We start from the raw sequence: 22,121 nt of genomic DNA, 5'->3' as shown, positions 1-22,121 counted from the left end.
GGACACTTGAACCATTCGGATAAGATACTGTCAGGAAAAGGACCTTCACAGATCATAGAAAAAGAGGCAGCAAAAACCTTTAGAAAAGTCAGCACGCTATAAAAATTCTAGTCCAAGTTCATTCCGGTATTGTCTCTTGGGTAATATGAGTCAGAAAAAAAGTAGGCTGTAACAATATTGTATAATACCTAACTCATAGAGATGTCAGAATTGAAAAGAAAAAAATGATTACCTAGAGCCAAGTCCCTCCTGGACCTTGGCAGACAGTTACCAGCAGGTCTGTAAACATGAGAGCAAAATGACTGGAAAATGTGACTGCAGGGAAATGGCCAAAATTTTCCTAGGTAGTAATTTAACAAGCTTGGAAATGTGGTTTGTCTCCCGTTGGAGCGGCAGGGGGGAATGTTCAGAAGAATGATACCAGACCCAGACACCTGGCCTGGGTGTCCCATGCTAGAGGTAGTATTCTCTGCAGAATGCTTAAAATTGTCAAAAGCTCAGAAAAGCATATTCTTATAACATTTTTAAATGATGGTAACCTTTATTTTTGTCTTCTTTAGGCAAACCTAAAGTACATGACAATTATCTCCCCCAAAAAAAGGTTGAAAAATTCATTACAGGCGTTTAAAAATAACTCCTCTTGCTGTTTGCTTTTTGTGTTTCCATGGGTTTTAGCATAGCGGTTGTATATTTTAAATTGTCTCCTTTTTTTAAGATTTTTTTTAGATTTTTTTTAAAGATTTTATTTAATTATTTGAGAGGTAGAGTTACAGACAGTGAGAGGGAGAAACAGAGAGAAAAGTCTTCCATCCGTTGGTTCACTCCCCAATGGCCGCAATGGTCGGAGCTGCACCAGTTTGAAGCCAGGAGCCAGGTGCTTCTTCTTCCTGGTCTCCCACATGGGTGCAGGGGCCTAAGGACCTGGGCCATCTTCTACTGCTTTCCTAGGCCGTAGCAGAGAGGAGCAGCCAGGACTAGAACCAGCGCCCATATGGGATGCTGGCGCCGCAAGCAGGGGATTAACTTTCTGCGCCACAGCGCTGGCCCCAATGTATATACACTTTTAAAAAACAAGTTTTAGGGGCCAGCACTGTGGCGTAGCGGGTAAAACCACCACCTGCAGTGCTGGCATTCTATATGGGCACCAGTTTGAGTCCCGACAGCTCTACTTCAGATCCAGCTCTCTGCTATAGCCTGGGAAAGCAATAGAAGATGGCCCAATTCCTTGGGCTCCTGCATCCTCGTGGGAGACTTGGAGGGAGCTCCTGGCTCCTGGTTTCAGAACAGCACAGCTCTGGCCACTTCGGCCATCTGGGGAGTGAACCAGTGGATGGAAGCTCTCTCTCTCTCACTTTGCCTCTGCCTCTAACTCTGCCTTTCAAATGCCTTTATGCATTTGGAAGAGTTAAATAGAGAGGGAAAGATAGAGAGAGAAAGATTGATCATCCATCTGCTGGTTCACTCCCCAGATAACTACAACAGCTGGGGCTGGGCCAGTCTGAAGCCAGTAGCTTCTGGATCTCCCACATGGGTGGCAGATTTATTTATTTGAAAGGCAGAGTTCTAAAGGGAGAGACAGAGAGAAAGAGTGATCTTGCATCCACTGGTTCAAGTGAATAATATTTAATGTAAATCCCACACATTGTATTGTTTCACTGGTACATACTTTTCTAAGTACCTCTAAGAGATTAAGGTTTTTATTTTTTTTTTAAAGAAAACACAGTACATAATTAATGTTAATCCTTTGGTACAGCCCAATCCTCAATCCATATTCACTGTTTCCCAGTTATCCCCAAAACAAAAAATTTTTAAACAACTGGTGATTTTAAATCAAGATCCAGCCAAAATCCACATATTTCATTTGGTTGTCCTGTCTTTGCTCCTTTTTTCCTTTTCCTTCCCCTCACTCCCTGTGGTCATGCCATTTACTTGTTGAACAGACCATGTTATTTTTCCTGTGTAATTTCTCACATTTGACTAATTGAGTTCCTATGGTGGCCGGTGCCGCGGCTCACTAGGCTAATCCTCCACCTAGTGCCGCCGGCACTAGTCCCGATCCGGGCACCGGATTCTTTCCCAGTTGCCCCTCTTCCAGGCCAGCTCTCTGCTGTGGCCTGGGAAGGCAGTGGAGGATGGCCCAAGTACTTGGGCCCTGCACCCCATGGGAGACCAGGAGAAGCACCTGGCTCCTGCCTTTGGATCAGCGCGGTGCGCCGGCCGCAGCGTGCCAGCCATGGCGTCATTGGAGGGTGAACCAACGGCAAAGGAAGACCTTTCTCTCTGTCTCTCTCTCACTGTCCACTCTGCCTGTCAAAAAAAAAAAAAAAAAAAGTTCCTATGGTATCATTTAGTATGTTCCTTTCTCCTCCATTATTTCCTGTAAATTAGAAGTTACACCTAGAAGCTATGTATGATTCAAGTTTTCATAATTGTTTGCCAAAAATACTTCTTTATCAGGGGTTACAATTCCTATTCCATCACAACTGGTGGCATGCAATGTCTAGTTATCTCAATTTTAGTAATGCTACTCAGCCTGAGCAGCCCAGAGTAGCTATTTTCAGGTGATTAAACTACTGTCATATTTAGCCAGAAACACACATACTGTGTTCTGCTCCCTCACTGCAGGGCCTGGCCTTCTACCTGTTGAAGACCATTCCCCAGGTGTTTCTGTGAGCTATCAGGTCCTACATGGTACTTTCCCTTGCACTTGTTGAAAAGGGGACCTTCCTGCCTGGCCCCCTCTCAGCTTCATCAGGATTTGTCAATTCATGCTCGCTTCCAATAGAGCCCTAATATTTGGGTGACCACTTGGTGATTCTGGGCTCCTTGGCACTTTTGAGCTTCACCATGCCTCTTTTTTTCCTCACCTCCACTTCTGCCAGCACCTGCCCTGTCACACTCACCTGCATAGACACCTCCTACCTCCCTTCTTGTTGCTACCTTGCTTTGGCCCTGCCCATTAGTGTTCTAGAGCTCCAGGGGTGGTTTTTTCACCTGGTGTTTGGTAAAGATGTTACCTGTAGGTGTTTTGTTTACTCTTTTAGTTGATCTCACTGCCTTATTTATTTGTTTTCTTTTTGAAAAGCACAGCCATCTACCATCCTTTGGTTCGTGCCCACAACAGTTAGGGCTAAACCAGGCCAAAACCAGGAGCCTGGAACTCTGTCCTGGTCTTCCAGGTAGGTGGCAGGGACTAAAGTACTTGGGCCATCAGCTGCTGCTTCCCAGGGTGTGCATTAGCAGGAAGCTGGATGGGAAGTGGAGCAGCTGAGACTGAAACCAGGCACTATGATCTGAGGATGCTGATGTCCCAACTTAACCTCCGAGCCAAAAGCCTGCCCCTTCACTGCTTTTGTGAGGGGCTCCACTCTGCCACCTAATTATTACCTTGCCTCTCCTCACTCTTTCAAACTTTTAGTTGCCTGCTCTTTAATCTGACGCTATATATCAGCCCTGCTATTGAAATATTTTCATTTGACAGCTATCAAAGTAATTGTGACATTTTTACTGTTTACCAACTGTAAGATATAGATGAGTGTAAATTTAAGCAAGAATTTCCTCTGAAGAGGCTGCTCTTGTCTGACAACCTTAATCTGCTATTTACGTTTTCAGCAAGAGCTGTAACATGTTGTGACTCTTTATCGTGAAATGGAAACTAGCACAAAGTGCTTCTGGGCAAAAGGCTGGCAGGCAGGCAGGCAGGCAGGCCACCTGCGCGGCTGTGCGTTCTCCCCTGACATCTGAGCTGAACAAGAATGGACCCAGTTCAGGGGCAGGTCTGTAAACTTGCCTCAGAACCATTTGCTTGGTATGTTTTATTTATTGAAAGGAGAAAGGGAGATAAGCTCTGCTCCGTAAAAGAGCAGATCAGACGTAAGAATTTGGGAAGTTAGATCGAATCACAAATGTTAAACGCACTGTAATGTGTGTAGCCAGCTCTCCTGTCCTAAATTTTCACATTATCTGATTAAGCCACTTCCTGGGCATTTTTAGGCTCCATGTGGAGAGCAACTAAAAGTGAATCATCTGTTGGACTTGCACCTTTTGTGATGGCCTCCAGGGTCAAGATGCATAGTAGTCGGTAAAAGGTTTTGTACCAAGGTGCAGCTGGCCAAAGCTAGGCTCATGCTAGTGAATGGGGAGGGAAACTGCATCCACATGCCCTCAGAGCCATCCCTGAATTACTGGAGGCAAGTCCAGGGGTAAAAAGAACTGGGCGAAAACACAGACTCTGAAGCCACACTCACTTTTGGCAAGTAACTAAGTTTTCATATCTGGAAAGTGCAGATAACAACACTCTCCATCCCACAGAGCTATTTGGAAGATTTAACAGATGTAGGTAAAGTGTTCAAAACAGTGCATGGCACCTAGTAAGCACTGTGGAAGTGTTCTGTATTGTCACTATTCTCTCTCCCCGAGCTGATGAGTTGAGTCATGTTAGAGCATTATTCAGTCCAAGCATTTGGGAGTCTTGTGTCCCATTTATTTATTTATTCAGTGTTGTATGTTTACATCAGTATGTACTCATGTATTTATGTTACACTTTGGGTTATAATCATACTTTGTTATTCAAAGTATTCCAGCTCTTCCAGACTGGTCTGCCTCTCTCTCTCTCTCTCTCTCTCTCTCTCTAACAGCCTTTACTAAGATATAATTTACCTACTATACAATTTACTCACTTAAACTGAACACTTAAAGTGAACACTTAAAGTGAAGCTTTTAACATAATTGTGCACTGATCACTGTAACTCCATACCTTACACCTCACCCAACCTTCATTTCCTGACAATCATGAATCTGCTTTCTATCTTTTAGATTTGCCTCTTCTGGATATTTCATATATATATATATATATATATATATATATGGAATTATATAGTATGTTTCCTTTGTGACTAGCTTCTTGCACTCAGCAAAATGTTTTTTTGTCTGGTCTGTTTTTAATCTTTATGTATTTAGATGTTGCTTTTACATAAGTGTAATCCATATGAATGTTGAGTTCACTGTTCTGTGTTGTGACTTAATATCATATATATTTCTCCATTCTGCTTAGTCTATATATACATCTTAATAGTTAAAAGATGTCAAATTTGTGTATTCTTCTTATTTAATAAGTCCAAGTTTGTCATATATGAGTATGTTCCGTGTTTCATTATTAGAATGTTACTATAAAAAAATTTTAGGCACTGTAATTCAATTAAGTTCTAGTCTTGTTTGTTTTAAAGTTTTATTTTATTTATTTGAAAAAGTTACAGAAAAAGAGGGAAAGAGAGAGAGAGAGGTCTTCCATCTGCTTGTTCATCCCCCAGTGGCCACAATGACTGGGGCTGAGCCAGGCTGAAGTCAGGAGCCAGGAGTTTCTTCCAGGTCTTCCACACACGTTCAGGGAACCAAGCACTTGGGCTATCTTCAAGGTGCTTTCTCAGGGGAATTAGAAGGGAGCTATTGGGTCAGAAGTGAAACAGTGAGGACTTGAACTGGCATCCATATGGGATCCTGGTGCTGCAGGCAGTGGCTTAACCTGCTATGCCACAACTTCAGCCCCAGGTTTCATCCTTAATCCATTGACATAAGACTTGGGATCAAAATTTTAACACATGGCACATCCAAATTATTTTCTAAACCATAACATTCTACTTATGGCTCCCCAAAATTCATGTCTTTCTCATATATAAAATACATTTGTTCCATCCCCCAAAATCACAAAGTCTTAATTCAGTCCAACATTGCTTCAGAAATCCAAAGTCTCATCTAAGACTCATGGCCAACTCCCAACAGTGAACCTATACAGTTGAAACTAAGTTATAAAGGTAGTTGTTGTAGTACAGCAGGTTAAGGTACTGCTTGCAGTACCCACATCCAATATCCAAGTGCATGAATGAGTCCTGGCTATTCTGCTTTGGATCCAGCTTCCTGCTAATGCATCTTGGGAGGTAGCAGATGAAGGCTCAAATGCTTGGGTCCCTGCTACCCATGTTGGAGACTCAGATTGAGTTCTGGGTACCTAACTTAGACCTGGCCCAGCCCTAGATGTTATAGGCATCTGAGGAATGAATCAACAGGTAGAAGATCTCTTTATAATCCAGAATCTATAAAGCGCTCAAGAAACTCACCAACAGCAAAATAAACAATCCCGTTAAGAAATGGACAAAGGACTTGAATAGGCATTTTTCAAAAAGAGATTCAAATAGCCAACAAACACATGAAAAAATACTCAGGATCACTAGCCATCAGGGAAATGCAAATCAAAACCACAATGAGGTTTCACCTCACCCCAGTTAGAATGGCTGTCATAAAGAAATATAAATGCTGGTGAGGGTGTGGGAAAAAGGTACCCTAATCCACTGTTGGTAGGAATGTAAACTAGTACAGCCATTGTGGAAGACAGTGTGTAGATACCTCAGAAAAGTGAAAATAGATCTACCATATGACCCAGCTACCCACTCCTGGGAATTTACCCAAGGGAAATGAAATCAGCATATGAAAGAGTGATCTGTACCCACAAGTTTATTGCAACTCAATTCATAATAGCTAAGATTTGGAATCAACCCAGATGTCCATCAACTGATGACTGGATAAAGAAATAATGGAGGCCGGCGCCACGACTCCATAGGCTAATCCTCCGCCTAGTGGCGCTGGCACACCGGGTTCTAGTCCCGGTCGGGGTTGCCCCTCTTCCAGGCCAGTTCTCTTCTGTGGCCAGGAAGTGCAGTGGAGGATGGCCCAAGCACTTGGGCCCTGCACCCCATGGGAGACCAGGAGAAGCACCTGGCTCCTGCCTTTGGATCAGCGCGGTGCGCTGGCTGCAGGGTGCCGGCCGCGGCAGCCATTGGAGGGTGAACCAACGGCAAAGGAAGACCTTTCTCTCTGTCTCTCTCTCTCTCACTGTCCACTCTGCCTGGAAAAAAAAAAAAAAAAAGAAATAATGGTGTGTATATATTTATTTATAGTGTGGAATACTACTGAGCCATAAAAAAGAATGAAATCCTGTCTTTTGCAACAAAATGGGTACAACTGGAAATCATATGCTTCGTAAAATAAGCCAGACCCCAAAAGTCAAATACCATATATTTTCCCTGATCTGTGTTAAAGTAATTGGTAGAGTACCAAAAAGTGTAATGTATAGGAGTGAAATTTACATTTTGAGATTTGATTATTGTTTATAACCCTTGTTTACAGTTGAGGAACAGTGTTTTGTTCTTCTGTTTGTTGAACTCTTCACTTAGTGTAGGGTTTTAATCGTAAGAGTATAAAGTAGGCTGGCGCCGAGGCTCACTAGGCTAATCCTCCACCTAGCGGCGCCGGCACACCGGGTTCTAGTCCTGGTCGGGACACTGGATTCTGTCCCGGTTGCCCCTCTTCCAGACCAGCCCTCTGCTGTGGCCCGGGAGTGCAGTGGAGGATGGCCCAGGTGCTTGGGCCCTGCATCCCATGGGAGACCAGGATAAGCACCTGGCTCCTGCCTTCGGATCAGCGCGGTGCGCCGGCCGCAGTGCGCCAGCCGTGGCAGCCATTGGAGGGTGAACCAACGGCAAAACGAAGACCTTTCTCTCTGTCTCTCTCTCTCTCACTATCCACTCTGCCTGTCAAAAAAAAAAAAAAAAAAAAAAAAGAGTATAAAGTAAACTGAAAGTATATCATTGTAAAAATTAAGAGGGAATACGAGAGGAAGGAGGACAGGGGAGGGAGCATGAGTGGAAGCGAGTGGGAAGTATCACTATGTTCCTAAATCTGTATATATGAAATATATAAATTCATACACCTTAAATAAAATAAAAGAAGACAAAGAAAGAAACAAAAGATCTGTCTCTCTGCTTTTGAAGTAGATACTAACCAATTTTTAAAAATTAAAAAGGAGTCATATATTTCTAGGATACAGGTTTAGGATATACATTTCCATTCCAAAAGGCGGAGACAGAAAAATAGAAAGGAGGAATTGGGCCAAAGCCAGTCTGAAAACCCGCAAGACAAACATCAAACCCTAAAGCTCCACGTCTGGCACCCTGGGCATCCTGTGGCAGGGGCTGGGCTCCCAGCAGTTTGGGCAGCCCCCGCCCCCCCGGGAGTCTCGTCTCTGCAGCTCCAGGAGGCATGGCCTCGGTGGGGCACTCCACAGCAACTCCAACCCCACAGTTCCACTTGGCACTGTCCTAGTGAAGGCTCTCTGCCTGGGCCCCCAGATTCTCTGAAACGTAGATAGAGGCCTCCGTGCCTCCACAGCTCTGTTGGTCTCTGGCCTCGTGGCCACTCTGTGTGCCTGCATGCTGTTCTCTGTGCCATTCCTGGCATACTGTTTGCAACTTTCCTCGGCAGAGTTTCGTGGTGCTCGTACCTCTGCCTTGCCGGATTTTGCTTGCACAGCTGCACCACATATCACTCTGCAGAACCTCTAACTCCCTTGGAAGTCCAACTGCTCCTGGCCCCTTGGGCTTTCCTTTAAAACCTCAGTGGAAACCACCATGACCCTAACTCTGGTGTTTTGCATGCTTACAGCCCCAGCATCACGTGGGCATGGACGATACCAAGGTCTGCCATCAGCAGGAACCACACCCGTGCCTGCTTGTTTGGGGCTGCAGTGGCTTTGGAGCACCTCGCCTGCAAGCCAGAATCTGGAGTTGGCTCCGGGGCAAGCTCTGTGCGCTGATGCTCTTTCCTGAAAGGATTCTGCCCTGGAAGGTCTTTGAAACAATTTTCATTTTTGTCCTCTGGTGAGACTGTGATGGGAGGAATCTCCTAGAAGTTCTGTGAAATGCCTTTGGAGTCTTTTCCGTGTTGTCTCACCTAACAACAAAGGGTTCCTTTCTACTTGGCACTCCTCTCTCTAAATTTTCAAGATTTTTTTTATTTATTTGAAGGAGTTACAAAGAAGGGGAAAGACAGAGAGTCTTCCAAATGCTGGTTCACTCCCCCAGATGGCCACAAAGGCCAAGACTGGGCCAGGCTGAAGCCAGGAGCTTCATCCAGGTCTCCCATGTGGATAGCAGGGGCCCAAGCACTTGGGTCATCTTCCACTGCTTTTCCAAGTGCATTATCAGGGAGCTGGATTAGAAGTGGAACAGCTGGGACACAGACTGCTGCTCCAGTCTCCTTAGCAAGCAGTTTCTCCATCTCCCTTTCCCGTCCTGAACAAGCTTTCTCTTCCTTCTTTCCCTCGCTAGGCTGTGAATTTTCCAGATCCTTCTGCTCTACTCTTTTTTTGCCCCTGATTTCTCTCACTGGAAAAGTTTTTAACAGAGGTCAGCATTATGGTACAGTGGGTTAAGCCACCACTTCTGATGCCAGTATCCCATATCAGAGCCCCTGTTCAATTCCCTGCTGCTCCGATTCCAATCCAGCTTCCTGCTGGTGTGCCTGGGAAAGCACCAGATGATGGCCCAAATGCTTAGATCCTTGCCAACTATGTGGGAGACCAGGATGGAGTTTCTGCCTGGCCCAGCCCTGGTTGTTGTGGCCAAATGGGGAGTGAGCCAACCAGCTTTTGGAAGATCCATCTCTCTCTCTGTCACTATGCCTTTCAAATAAAGATTTTTTAAAGATTTATTTATTTGAAAGTCAGAGTTACACACAGAGAGAGGAGAGGCAGAGAGAGAGAGAGAGAGAGAAGTCTTCCATCCGCTGGTTCACTCCCCAGTTGGCCGCAACGACTAGAGCTACACCAATCCAAAGCCAGGAGCCAGGAGCTTCTGGGTCTCCCACGAGGATGCAGGGGCCCAAGGACTTGGGCCATCTTCTACTACTTTCCCAGGCCATAGCAGAGACCTGGATGCTGGAACAGAAGTGGAGCAGCCAGGACTTGAACCGGCGCCCATAAGGGATGCCAGCACTGCAGGCAGCAGCTTTTACCAACTATGCCACAGCGTTGGCCCCTAAACATTTAAAAAAAAATTTTTTTTAAACTCCCCAACAGCAGCTAATAATACCCATGCTAGGAACTGAACGCTTTATTACCTTGGGATCTCTCCCTCCAGACAAACTAGTTCACGATTTTTACATTTGGCATCTCAGAATGTCTACACACACAGGCCCAATAAAGCCCGGTTCCATGCCATGGCATAGGTTTACTTTTGCTAACAGTTTTGGAGGTTCACAGTTCAAGATCAGGCAGCTCCACTGATTCAGGCATTTGGTAAGCCCAAAGATGGTGGAAGCAGAAAGATACAAGCAGACCTCCTGTCTATAAAATTTTATGCATATAGATTTTAAATTATACTTTAGGGTGGATTCTCAAGATTGGAATGCATGAGTTTAAAGATAAAATCATTTTTACAGTTTTTTTTGTTGTTGTTGTTGCATTCTACTCAGTTCCACTGCAGAAAATTTTTAACAATTAAACAATACTAGAAATCTAAACATATGGATATCTGTTTTCCTACAGCCTTATCAACATTCTTTTCCTCTTTTAATACACATAAAGGGAGGAAAGAAAAGAACCCAGTATTTCAATGTTTTACAAGAACTCTGTTGTTTGCCTCCTTTAATCTTTGCCTCTAGTCCATGAGTGGGTGTTTCTCCCAGTTGACAGTGCTGAGGCTGGTTGCCAGAGGCCTAAGGAGTTATAGCCAGAGGGCAAATACCAAAGGTCAAGTGATGGAAGAGTGCCCAAACCAGAGCTGGTGGAAGTTATCCAAGCCAGGTCATTAAGAGTCAAGGCCAGAGAAGAGAATGGGCACCAAGGCACTGGATCAAAAATTAAGGGAACAAAAACCTAGAAAAGCCTGAGCTAAGGTTAAATGGGACATCCCTTGGATGAATTCCAAAACACATCTCCTTATAGAACTTTCATAGGAGCCATCCAGGCCTCTGTGACTGGAGCAGTTCTTTTAAAGATGACAGAGAGAATAGACATCAGACTAAATGCTTGGCATTTAGGGTTCATTGACTATATTTGTATTTGAAAAATAGAGTTGTTACACATGCATGCATGTTTACACGTGTAAAGAAGGTCTAGAAGGTATGTACTACACTTAAAAATGTTGGTTATATCTTTAGGAAGATGAATGGAATTAGGGGCAGGAGTTGAAGCACCAGAATTCTTTATGTGTGTGCTTTATTTGAATTCTTGTGTAGTTTTTTTAAAGGAGAAATCATGGCTAAAGAAAGCTTTTTTTTTTTTCATTCCTTCTGTCATTCAACAAATATTTATTGCTTGTTAGGCATTGTCTGAGGATCTGAAGTAAGGTGTACATCTCACCCACAAGTTCATACTCTAGCAAAAGTAAAAGTATATCATTTTTCAAACCTGGGGTCACAGTCCTTTAGTTCCGAAATCAAAAATCTGTGTCAGGGCAGTGCAGTATGTGGATTCGATTTCTGCCCCCAGCTCCTGACTCCAGCTTCCTGCTATGCAGGCCCTTGCAAGCAATGATGACAGCTTAACTAGTTGGATTCTTGCCACCAACACTGGAGACCTAAATTGAGTTTCCAGCTCCTGACTTTGCCCTGGCCCAGCTCAGGCTGTGCACGCATCTTGGGAGTGAATCAGAGGATAAGCCATCTCTGTCTCTCTCTCTCTCTCTCTCTCTCTCTCTCTCCTCTCCCTCTCTGTCACTCTTCCTTTCAAATGAGTATTTTTTAAAAGTCAGTAGGTCATATTGGGTGTCATATCAGAGTTGATTGGTTCAAATCCTGCCTATACCTCTAATCTAGCTTCCTGCTACCCTGGGAGGCAGCAGGTGATGCTTGAGTCCCTGCCACCCATGTGGGACATCCAGATGGAGATCCTGGCTCCTAGCTTAGGCCCAGCTCTGGCTATTGTGGGTGTTTGAGGAGTGAACTAGGAGATGAATGATCTCATTCTCTCTCCTGTGTGAGGCACTGCCATTCAAATAAGTAACTTCTAAAAATGGTTAATAACTGTATCAATATGTATTTATAAACTGTAACAAATGTACATTACTAATGTAACATGGTAGCAAGAGGAAAATGGTAGTAAGAATAATAAAAGAAGGCTAATCCTCCGCCTTGCAGTGCTGGCACACCGGGTTCTAGTCCCGGTCGGGGCTCCAGATTCTGTCCCGGTTGCCCCTCTTCCAGGCCACCTCTCTGCTGTGGCCCGGGAGTGCAGTGGAGGATGGCCCGAGTACTTGGGCCCTGCACCCCATGGGAGACCAGGAGAAGTACCTGGCTCCTGCCATCAGATCAGCGCGGTGCACCAGCTGCAGCACGCCAGCCGCGGCGGCCATTGGAGGGTGAACCAACGGCAAAGGAAGACCTTTCTCTCTGTCTCTCTCTCACTGTCCACTCTGCCTGTCAAAAAAAAAAAATAATAATAATAACAGAAGAAACTGGATGTGGGATACATAACAACTCTTTTTTTTTTTTTTAGTTTTTCACTTATGGTTAGTTTAATAAACAAATGAACATTTAAAAATCTTCCAAAAAATTCATTCTCTTAGGATAAGTAAACAACTCTTATCTTATTACTATTTTCTGTAATTCTATAACTTTTAAAAAATAAAGTTTATTTTACAAAAAGTAGGCTACAACTAACACTTCTGCCCTCGGCATTTTATTACAATGATTCTCATATATAAATCTGAGAGAAATTCGCAGTGAGTGCCCATTTGCCATCATCTAGATTCTACTGTGAACATTTTACTATACTTGCTTTCTTATTTGTCTCACCATCTGTCCTACTCTGTTTTGCACTGCTATAAAAGAACCCTTGAGACTGAGTGTTTTATAAAGAACAGAGACTTAATTCTTACCCTTCTGGAGACTGGGAATGCCAAATTCAAGGGGCCCATATGTGGTGAGGATCTTCTTGCTGAGAGCACTCCCCAAAGAGAAAACCCTCATGATCTAATCACCGCCTAAAGGGATCGCCCCTGAACACCATTGTGCTGGGGATGAAGTTTCCAAAATGTGTACTTGGAGGGACACATTCAAACATAGCACCAGCTATCAGGCTCTCTGCTCACAATTAATTTGTGTTAGTCTTTCAATGCATTTCAAGGTAAATTATCCACCGATAATCGGTACACTTCCCCCAAATACCTGAGTATATACGTCATTAGCTAGAGAATTTGTACTTTATTTTCCTTTAAGAGCTATTTGTTTATTTGAAAGGCAAAGCAATAAACAGGAAGAGATAGTCAGAGATAGATATCTTCCATCAGCTGATTCATTCCCCCAAATGTCTGCAATAGCTAGGTCTCACCAGGCTGAGGCTAGAAGCCAGGAACTCCATCCTGGTCTCCTACATGGGTGGCAGAGGTCTAAGTACTTGGGCCATCATCCTCTTTGCTCCAAGGACATTAGAAGGAAGCTTGATCAGAAGGGGAGCAGCTCGGACTCCAACTGACTCTGAAATGGGATGCCGGCTCCACAAGCCATGGCCTCACCCACTGCACTACAATGTTGGCTAATTATATTCTTTTGATGTAAAATTTGCATGTAACAAAACACGTGGCTCTCTGATATACATTTGCCAAGTTTTGACAAATTCTTTTTTTTAAAGATTTATTTTATTTATTTGAAAGAGTTACAGAGAGAGGTAGAGACAGAGAGAGAAGTCTTCAATCCTCTGGTTCACTCTCTAGAACTGTCGGCTGCAACTGCTGGAGCTGAGCCGATCCAAAGCCAGGAGCCAGAAACTTTGGGTCTCCCACGTGGGTGCAGGGGCCCAAGGACTTGGGCCATCTTCTACTGTTTTCCTAGGCCATAGCAGAGAGCTGGATCAGAAGAGGAGCAGCCAGGACTAGAAGCAGCGCCCATATGGGATGCCAGCGCTTCAGGCCAGGGCTTTAACCCGCTGCGCCACAGCGCCGGCCCCTTGAAAAACTCATATATCTGTGTAACCCTAATCCCTCACAACTGCATTTTTCACTGAATGAAATACAACAGGGGCCTCTACTATGGTGATGCCGCCGCCTTCAGTGCCAGCATCCCATATGGGCGCCCATTTGAGTGCCAGCTGCTCCATTTCCAATCCAGCTCTCTACTGTGGCCTGGGAACACAGTAGAAGATGTGTTCTAAATCCTAGGGGCCTAATCCTTGGGCCCCTGCACCCACGTGGGAGACCCGAAAGAAGTTTCTGGCTCCTGACTTTGGATCAGCTCAGCTCCAGCCATTGCAGCTGACAGTTCTAGAGAGTGAACCAGTAGATGGAAGACCTCTTTCTCTCTGTCTCTACCTCTCTCTGTAACTCTGCCTTTCAAATAAATAAATAAGTAAATATTTTTTAAAAAAGAAATATAATACCAAATCATAATACAGTATTCATAGTATGAATAACTATTGTTTGTGAACTTCAGTTTCAGATACATGTGTACTTGTATACTGGGTCACAAGGTAAAAATCATAGAGAGGTTTTACATTGCCCTGCTAGGAGACCTCAGTGTGCAATCCAATAATGGTTATGTAGATTATGGAGAAGATAATCAGTGATTTGTAGCTGAGAAGAGGTTGGGATGAGCAGGCAAGGGAAAAGTGATAGATTACCATGATGACATTGGCTAATGCTCACTGTGTGCAAACTGCCAAGCACTGTTCTAACGGTGTTTTGTATGCTGACTCCTTTAATCCTCAGAGTCCTAGGAGATAATTACTAGTATTACTCCCATTGCACAGGAGGATGAGCTCAAGATGAAGTGCCTTGCCCAGGGTCCTGGAGCTCATAAGTGGTGAAGCTAAAGCTCCCGTTCCTGCTCTTGACTGCTGTACTGTACTAGTGCTGTATGTTTTCTGGTTGGAAACTTGCTTATTAATGCAGGAAAATTTATTGCAATCACTTTTGAAGAGATAAAAATGGAAATGTTTTTGTCTGATATTACCTTAGTGTGTGTGTTACAATATTATGATTCTGGGGTACACAGGAAGCACTTAGCGCTAGAAAGAATGTTAACGTCATCAAATATCACTTTCATTTCTAGAAGCTACATACTGTGCTTTTTTCATGTAATAATTTGTTTGGTATTTTTCAGTTTAACGACGCAGTGGCATTAGCAAAGAACATATTAAGTAGATCGTTGCAAAATCTTTCTGAAGTTGATGCTTATTAAGCTGAAATGAACATTTAATTATGCTAATGCACTGAGGGAGGCAAAGAAGCAATGTGATAAATTAAGGGCCGTGTGGGGCAGGTGTTGTGACACAGGGAGTAAAGCCACCGCTTGCCACGCCCGCTTCCCATACTGAAGTGTGGTTCCCAGCTCCTCTGCTTCCAATCCAGCTTCCTGCTAAAGTGTCCTTGGGAGGCAGCAGAGACAATGGCTTAAGTGATTTGGGCCTCTACCACTCATGTGGGAGACTCAGATGCCATTCCTATCTCCCTGCTTCAGCCCTAGCTGTTACCAGCGCTTGGGAAATGAACCAGCAAATGGAAGATCTCTCTTTCTTTCACTATATATGTGTATGTATGTGTGTGTGTGTGTGTGTATTGTTATGCCTTTCAAGTAGATGAAAATGAATTTTTTTTGACAGGCAGAGTGGACAGTGAGAGAGAGAGACAGAGAGAAAGGTCTTCCTTTTCCGTTGGTTCACCCCCCAAGTGGCCGCTAAGGCCGGCGCACCGCGCTGATCCGAAGGCAGGAGCCAGGTGCTTTCTCCTGGTCTCCCATGGGGTGCAGGGCCCAAGGACTTGGGCCATCCTCCACTGCCTTCCTGGGCCACAGCAGAGAGCTGGACAGGAAAAGGAGCAACCGGGACAGAATCTGGCGCCCCGACCGGGACTAGAACCTGGTGTGCCGGCACCGCAGGTGGAGGATTAGCCTATTGAACCGCGGCACCGGGCAGATGAAAATAAATTTTAAAACCGTTTGAAAACAGCATTATTTTATGGGTAAGGAGGCCAGAATGCAGGACTTTGCATCTCTGATTTTCAGTTTTCCCATGTACAAAATGAAAGGAGTCTGTATCAGGGGTGAGAAACGTGAGGTGCATGTGTTGCCACTCCCGGCTTCCTAACGCACTGCAGACGTTAGCACTCAGGCGTGGCATCCTGTGGTGTGGAACCTGGGAGCAGCTCCGCAGTCCTTCTGGGGTGCAGGTGCAGGTAGTCACCGTTGACACCCTGCTTGCCATCGGTGGATAGGACAGTTTGTAGAGACTCAGTTCCCACTCTCGGAAATACATCATCAGGAAGCTGGAAACTCCCTCATCCAGTTTCATACTCAGTCTTCTCATCCGGTCTTCTCTCTGGGGTTCAGTTTGCACCATGCAGGTCCTGGGACATGGCTATGTTCATGCTGCTATGACTCTGCCAACCTCACCAGCCCATGCTTTCAAAGCATGCCCATGCTAACCCAAGGGAAATTCTTATGCAATTCCTACTCTAAGTATCTTTGACCTCTTTTTCCCTCCTGGAGTTTTCTAGATTCCCTGCCAAAGAATCCGAGTATCCCTTAGGGGACGCTTCACCCCAGTGAAGTTTCTTTATTGTCTCTTGCTTTTTCAGCCACATTCACACAGACTCTTGGGTACTGTATCTGTGAACTTCCTGGCTATGACATCTCCCCAGCCTTGTGTGTTGTTGAATGCAAAGAATTTATAAACAGAGGAAGTTAGAATACCAGCTCCCTGACCACTCCCAGCGCTTGTCTAGGCATATTCCTTCTGATTGTCCTGCCCTGGTCTCCTAATTGTTTGATCTCTCTGCTCCGTGCTGATTAGTAATGAGGGTAGGTGCTCACAGCATTCATCTTCAGCTCTCAACCACATACTTGTCTCCTGAGTCTCCACATTGTGTATTTTGGCATTGTATCTTTTCGAGTAGAAATAGTAGACAATTGTGCTTCTCCACCTTATTAGCCCTGTGCAGTCCTACAGTTGTAAATGTGTGATTGTTCATGAGCATACAGAAAGAAAGATGCATTCACGTCTTTCGATGCCTTCAGCTATTCTTTTCAAAACTTGTATTCCAGTGTCCTAATGGGTTGGACATGTTCTTGTTTGTCATCCTTGCTCTTGAAGTCAGCGGGAAGGAATGCTGTGTTTGTAAGGTGGAAACCAATTCGATCCCTTGGTAACATCTCAATGGGATCTTTTTACATCTCCTTTTACCACTTAGTGCAGCCAGGGCATTTCAAGGCAAGGGTTTGGCCTGGGTACCTCTGAGATAATTTTTTTTTCTTTTACCTGGCAATTGAAATCCAAGGTGTAAGATTATAATTTCTTTTTTTTTTTCTTTTTTCTTTTCTTTTCTTTTTCTTTTTTTTTTTTTTTTTTTTTGACAGGCAGAGTGGACAGTGAGAGAGAGAGAGACAGAGAGAAAGGTCTTCCTTTGCCGTTGGTTCACCCTCCAATGGCCGCTGCGGCCGGTGCACCGCGCTGATCCGATGGCAGGAGCCAGGAGCCAGGTGCTTTTCCTGGTCTCCCATGGGGTGCAGGGCCCAAGCACCTGGGCCATCCTCCACTGCACTCCCTGGCCACAGCAGAGAGCTGGCCTGGAAGAGGGGCAACCAGGACAGAATCCGGCGCCCCGACCGGGACTAGAACCCGGTGTGCCGGCACCACAAGGCGGAGGATTAGCCTAGTGAGCCCGGCCTAGGATTATAATTTCTAACTACCCTAAAGATGATTTTGAAATAACTTTGCCGAAAGAGGACAAAACAAAGGATGGTAATCTTAACTTCCTGGTCACCTGTCATAATTTACTGGCAATAATTTGCATGGAGAATAAAGGCAGCACTTAATACCAAATGATTAAACCCTGCAGCATGTGTCGCAATCCCTCCCACAGCAGTGGGCTTATCTTCCTGGAAAAGGGAGTGAATGCCCAAGGCCTCCCCCATGGCACAGCTGTCATATCCCTGGCTGAGCGGGTCTAGATGAAAGTCCTGTTCCTCACCATGAATGAACACAGCCAGCCCAGGCTCCGCCACATTGGGCCTGGCTCTTTCTAGCTCAGTGTTTGTTGTGTAGTAAGCATCTGTCTGCTAGGATTTAGGAAATAAGAGGTGAGCTGGGAAGGCAAAATATAATGATACAAAACTGACTCCAGGTATTATCCCATTGAGTTCTATCTATTTGCAGCAAGGAAAGGATACCGATAACCACAGAGGTGTCACGTGGACCCTTCCTGTAGTCCCGAGTCCTTGCTGCCTGCTCGCCTCCCTCTCCTGCCTCAGAGACAGCCAGGCAGCTGGGACTCGGGAAGATCTAGCAACTTCCGCTCACACAGCTGCTCTGTGGCAAAGACAAAGTCTGTTTTATTCAAGTCTGGAACTTTGTAGGCAACACATCCTCCCGTCTCCTCAAGAGGGCAAAATCCCCAAATGATAACTGCTGGCTTCCAGCCTGACTCAGCTCCTTCCCCCAGCACACAGCTCAACTGCCCCTGCCCCTGCAAAGGCTCAGAGTCTGATCAGCCTTGGAGACGCTGATTCACCAAAGGCCCGACTCTCCTGTGCAGCCTGCGCTTTCTCCCCAGGTTCATTCTCCACCTGTGACCCACGAATAAAGGAGACGCTTCACTCCACCCTTGCATAGACACGGATGCCTCAGCAAAACAGGTAACTCCTGTTTTGCATTCGAAGACCGAGGAGTAGAGCCAGCCCTGTAATTCAGCCGCTGCTTGGTGTTCTGACAGCTGACTTGTTTACAAACTGACTCTTCACACACACCTTCCAACCAGCCATTGCTAGGATAGCTACAAATGCTCACCTCGGGTGACCGAGGCCTGCAGTGATCTCTCCTCTCTCTCACTCTCCTGGGCAGCAGACTGTGGAAACAGCCCTGTGACTGCAGCTGCTGAGAGTGACAGCAAATAGTGGTGAACAAGTAGCGGGTATACACAGGGTCTTCCGAAATGTTGTGGAAAATGTGTATTATGAAAAAACCATGCATGGATTTCCAAATTGCAGGCACCAAAATAAATGTGTCTTCTAGTTCCATTTTTCCCACTAACTTTTTTATGTGCTCTCTGACATCAATATCAGATTTTTAACGAAGAATTCAGATTGATCTATATGCCACATTCATGCTGCACCATTATATTCATTTGTTCTAAATTCAAGGATACTACGTTTCATACACACCAAGTAGTGATAAAATGATTGAGAAAAACAGGAAAAAAAAATCCAAGAAGTCTGTTTATTTATCTACTTATTTAATTTTCATTTTATTTGAAAGACAGAGGGAAAGAATGCTTACCAAATACCCGTAACAGCCAAGGCTGGGCCAAACCCAAGCCAGGAGCCTGTAACTGAGTCTGGGTCTCCCATGTGGGTGGCAGGGGCCCAAGTACTTCTGCCTCCCAAGGTGTGCATCAGCAGGAAGTTGGGTTGGAACTGGAGGAGGTAGGACTCCAACCAGGCCCTCTGATGTGGGATGCATGCGTCCCAGGCAACCACTCAATTGCTGTACCCGATGTCCAAGTCAGTTTATTTTTAAAGGACATTAAAATTCATCTTGCTCAGGGTTCTCAACCTGGACCCCTGTGTAGATGTCAAGGAAGTCTGTGGATACTCTGAAGGTTTCTTTTTATAACATTTGAGTACATACTTTTTCTTTGTATTCTCAGAGGCCTCTCTCTGTATTTTGGTTTAATGCACTCATATTACAGATGAGAGGTCACTGAAGTTCATGAACTCAAATGGGCTGCCTGACAGCAGGCAGTGAGAATTCACTAGGAATTTATGTAAGAAGCATATTAACGCTCACAACAAATTGGTGTGGGAAAAAAATCAAAGCTTAAATCTATTTTATGAGTGGCAAGAGAAGCATCAGTAATTAAGGGTCTTTAATGTATTTTTAAACAGGAGAACCCAACTTGTTACCCTTTAACATCCCCAGTGACGTCATGTGGATATCAGGTATCCCCTGATATGATGTGAGGAAAAGAGTACTTCACGTCTATGTTTGTTTGCTTGTTTGTTTTGAAGGGCAGACAAAGATCTCCCATCTGCTGATTCATGCCCCAAATTCCCACAACAGCCCGGGATAGGCCAGGCTGAAGCCAGGAGCCAGGAGCCAGGAACTCTGGGTCTCCTAGGTGGGTGGCAGGGACCCAAATACTTGAGCCTTCACCTGCTGTGTCCCAGAGTGCACATCAGCAAAAAGCTGGGATGGAGAATGGAGCTTGGACTTGAACCCAGGAACTCCAATATGGGATGCAGTGGTATGTGCCACACAGCAGCTTAACTGCTGTACCAAGCACCTGCCCAGCTAAGATTTTTTTTTTTTTTTCAAAAGTCTACTCATTAAGAAGAGTCAGACAAGCCCAAATCCTACGTGATACCTGGCCAGTATCCTTAAGACTGTCAGGGTCGGGCCCGGAGCTGTGGTGTAGTGAGTAAAGTCGCCACCTGTGACTCCAGCGATATGGGAAGCCAGTTTGAGTCCTGACTGCTCCTTTTCCAATCCAGCTCCCTGGTAATGCACCTGGGAAAGCGGCAGAAGATGGCTCAAGTGCTTGGGCCCCTGTATCCACGGGGGAGACCTAAAGAAGCTCCTGGCTTCAGTCTGGCCCAGCCCTGGCCATTGCTGCCATTTGAAGGGTACACTAGCTGATGGAAGAACTCTCTGTCTCTTCCTTTCTGTAACTCTGCTTTTCAAAAAAAAAAAAAAAAAAAAAAAAAACTTAAAAAAAAAAGCTGTCAAGGTCATAAAAACAAGGAAAGACTAAGAAATTCACAGACCAGAAGAAACTAAAGAAACATGACAACTAAATGCAATGTGGTGCCCTGGATAGAATTCTCGAAAAAAATAAAAGACATAAAGGAATGACTGATGAATTCCAAATACAGCCTGGAATTGAGTTAATAATAATGTACCCATACGAATTTCTTTGTTTTGACAAATATACCATGATGATGTGAAATGCTGCCAATGGCTATTATTACAACTTTTATATAATTCTAAAAATTTTCCAAATTCTAAAATTCACTTAATAATTGTTGTTAACTCTGGTCTTTTGCACTGATTTTCACAAATATTATGAAGTGTCAATATGATATTGTCAGAGGAACCACCAAGCCAGCTCTGATGAAAGAAGAAATGCCCATTGGTCAATATCGTGCTCTTTTGTATTGATTATTTCAAAACCTCTATTGAGTGTAAGAGGAGCAAACACAAGATTCAGTACTACTGAGTGAGAAATTAAACCACATGAGGTGGGTATTGTGGCACAGGGTTAAGCCACTGCTTGGATGCCCGCAGGCAATATTGGAGTTCCTGATTCAATTCCTGGCTGCTCCACTTCTGATCCAGCTTCCTGCTAATGCACACCCTGGGAGACAGCAGATGATAACTCAAGTACTTGAGACCCTGCCTGCTATATAGGCGACCTGGATGGAGCTCCAGGCTGTCAGCGTCACTCTAGTCAAGGCCTAGCTCTTATTTGGAGGGTGAACCAGTGGATAGAAGATTTTTCTGTCTCTGTCAGTCTCTCTCACTCTGCCCCTCAAAAAAATAAACATTAAAAAAAAAAATTAAACCACAAGCATGAGCTGCTGAATGAGGAGAGTGAGTCTAGGGGTGTCATAGGTCCCTGCATATGCTGGGCGTCTGAGCTGCAGCTGACACAAAGTAATGCAGTAACCTTTGTTGTCTAGTTAACATTCCTAAGCTTTATTTTGCTGGACTTTAAAGTAAGGATAACAAAAGAACCTGCCTCAAAGAATCCTGAGAATTGGGGCAGGCATTTAGCTTAGCAGTCACAATGCCAGTTAAGACTCCCGTATCCCACGTTGGAATACCTGGGCTCAGTCCCTGGCTGTGACTCCGGACTCAGCTTCCTGTTACTGCAGACCTTGCGAGGCAGCAGTGATGGCTTGGGTAATTGGGTTCGTGCTCCCCACGTGGGAGACCTGCATTAAGTTCCATTCCCAGCTTTGGTCTAGCCCAGCTCTGGCTTTTGCGGGTGTGGGGAGTGAACCAACAGATGAAAAAATCTTTGTCACTCTATGTCATTCTGCCTAAAAATAAAAATAAGTAAATAAATATCTTGAAAATTTTTATAATTCATGATATATGTACAGTGTTTAGCAAAGGACCTTTAGGTCTTGTTATGGGGCCTTGTTCAAGGACTTTGACAAGTCCTTGATATTACTAATCCTATTTCCACCACTAAGGAAGGAAAAGCTTCATATATCTTGCCTCCATTGCCTATAGAGAAAAGTTCCAATTCCTTAGTATGACTTCTTTTAAAAAAAATTATACTTATTTACTTGAAAAGCAG

At 44.6% G+C, this 22,121-nt stretch overlaps 1 protein-coding gene across 11 annotated transcripts in view; it reads left to right on the top strand.

Annotated features, from left to right (window-relative positions):
• Positions 1-22,121, top strand: part of AP4S1 (adaptor related protein complex 4 subunit sigma 1) — a 51,186-nt gene that overhangs the window by 7,203 nt on the left and 21,862 nt on the right. For 4 of the 11 annotated variants that reach the window (XM_070053799.1, XM_070053798.1, XM_002718125.5 and 1 more), the window contains exon 2: positions 8,494-8,676. The exons of 6 other annotated variants lie outside the window; for them this stretch is intronic. In XM_070053799.1, the coding sequence (XP_069909900.1) occupies positions 8,512-8,676 (165 nt within the window). In that variant the 5' untranslated portion in view covers positions 8,494-8,511. Of the gene's footprint in view, positions 1-8,493; positions 8,677-18,371; positions 18,454-22,121 lie in introns of those variants that run through there. One more of the 11 variants, XM_070053804.1, reaches the window with a different exon arrangement.

This window comes from Oryctolagus cuniculus, chromosome 12, assembly GCF_964237555.1.
Source record: "Oryctolagus cuniculus chromosome 12, mOryCun1.1, whole genome shotgun sequence".
NCBI classification, from domain to species: domain Eukaryota; kingdom Metazoa; phylum Chordata; class Mammalia; order Lagomorpha; family Leporidae; genus Oryctolagus; species Oryctolagus cuniculus.
The sequence above is the reverse complement of the archived record's forward strand: the minus strand, read 5'-3'. Positions and strand labels throughout refer to the sequence as shown.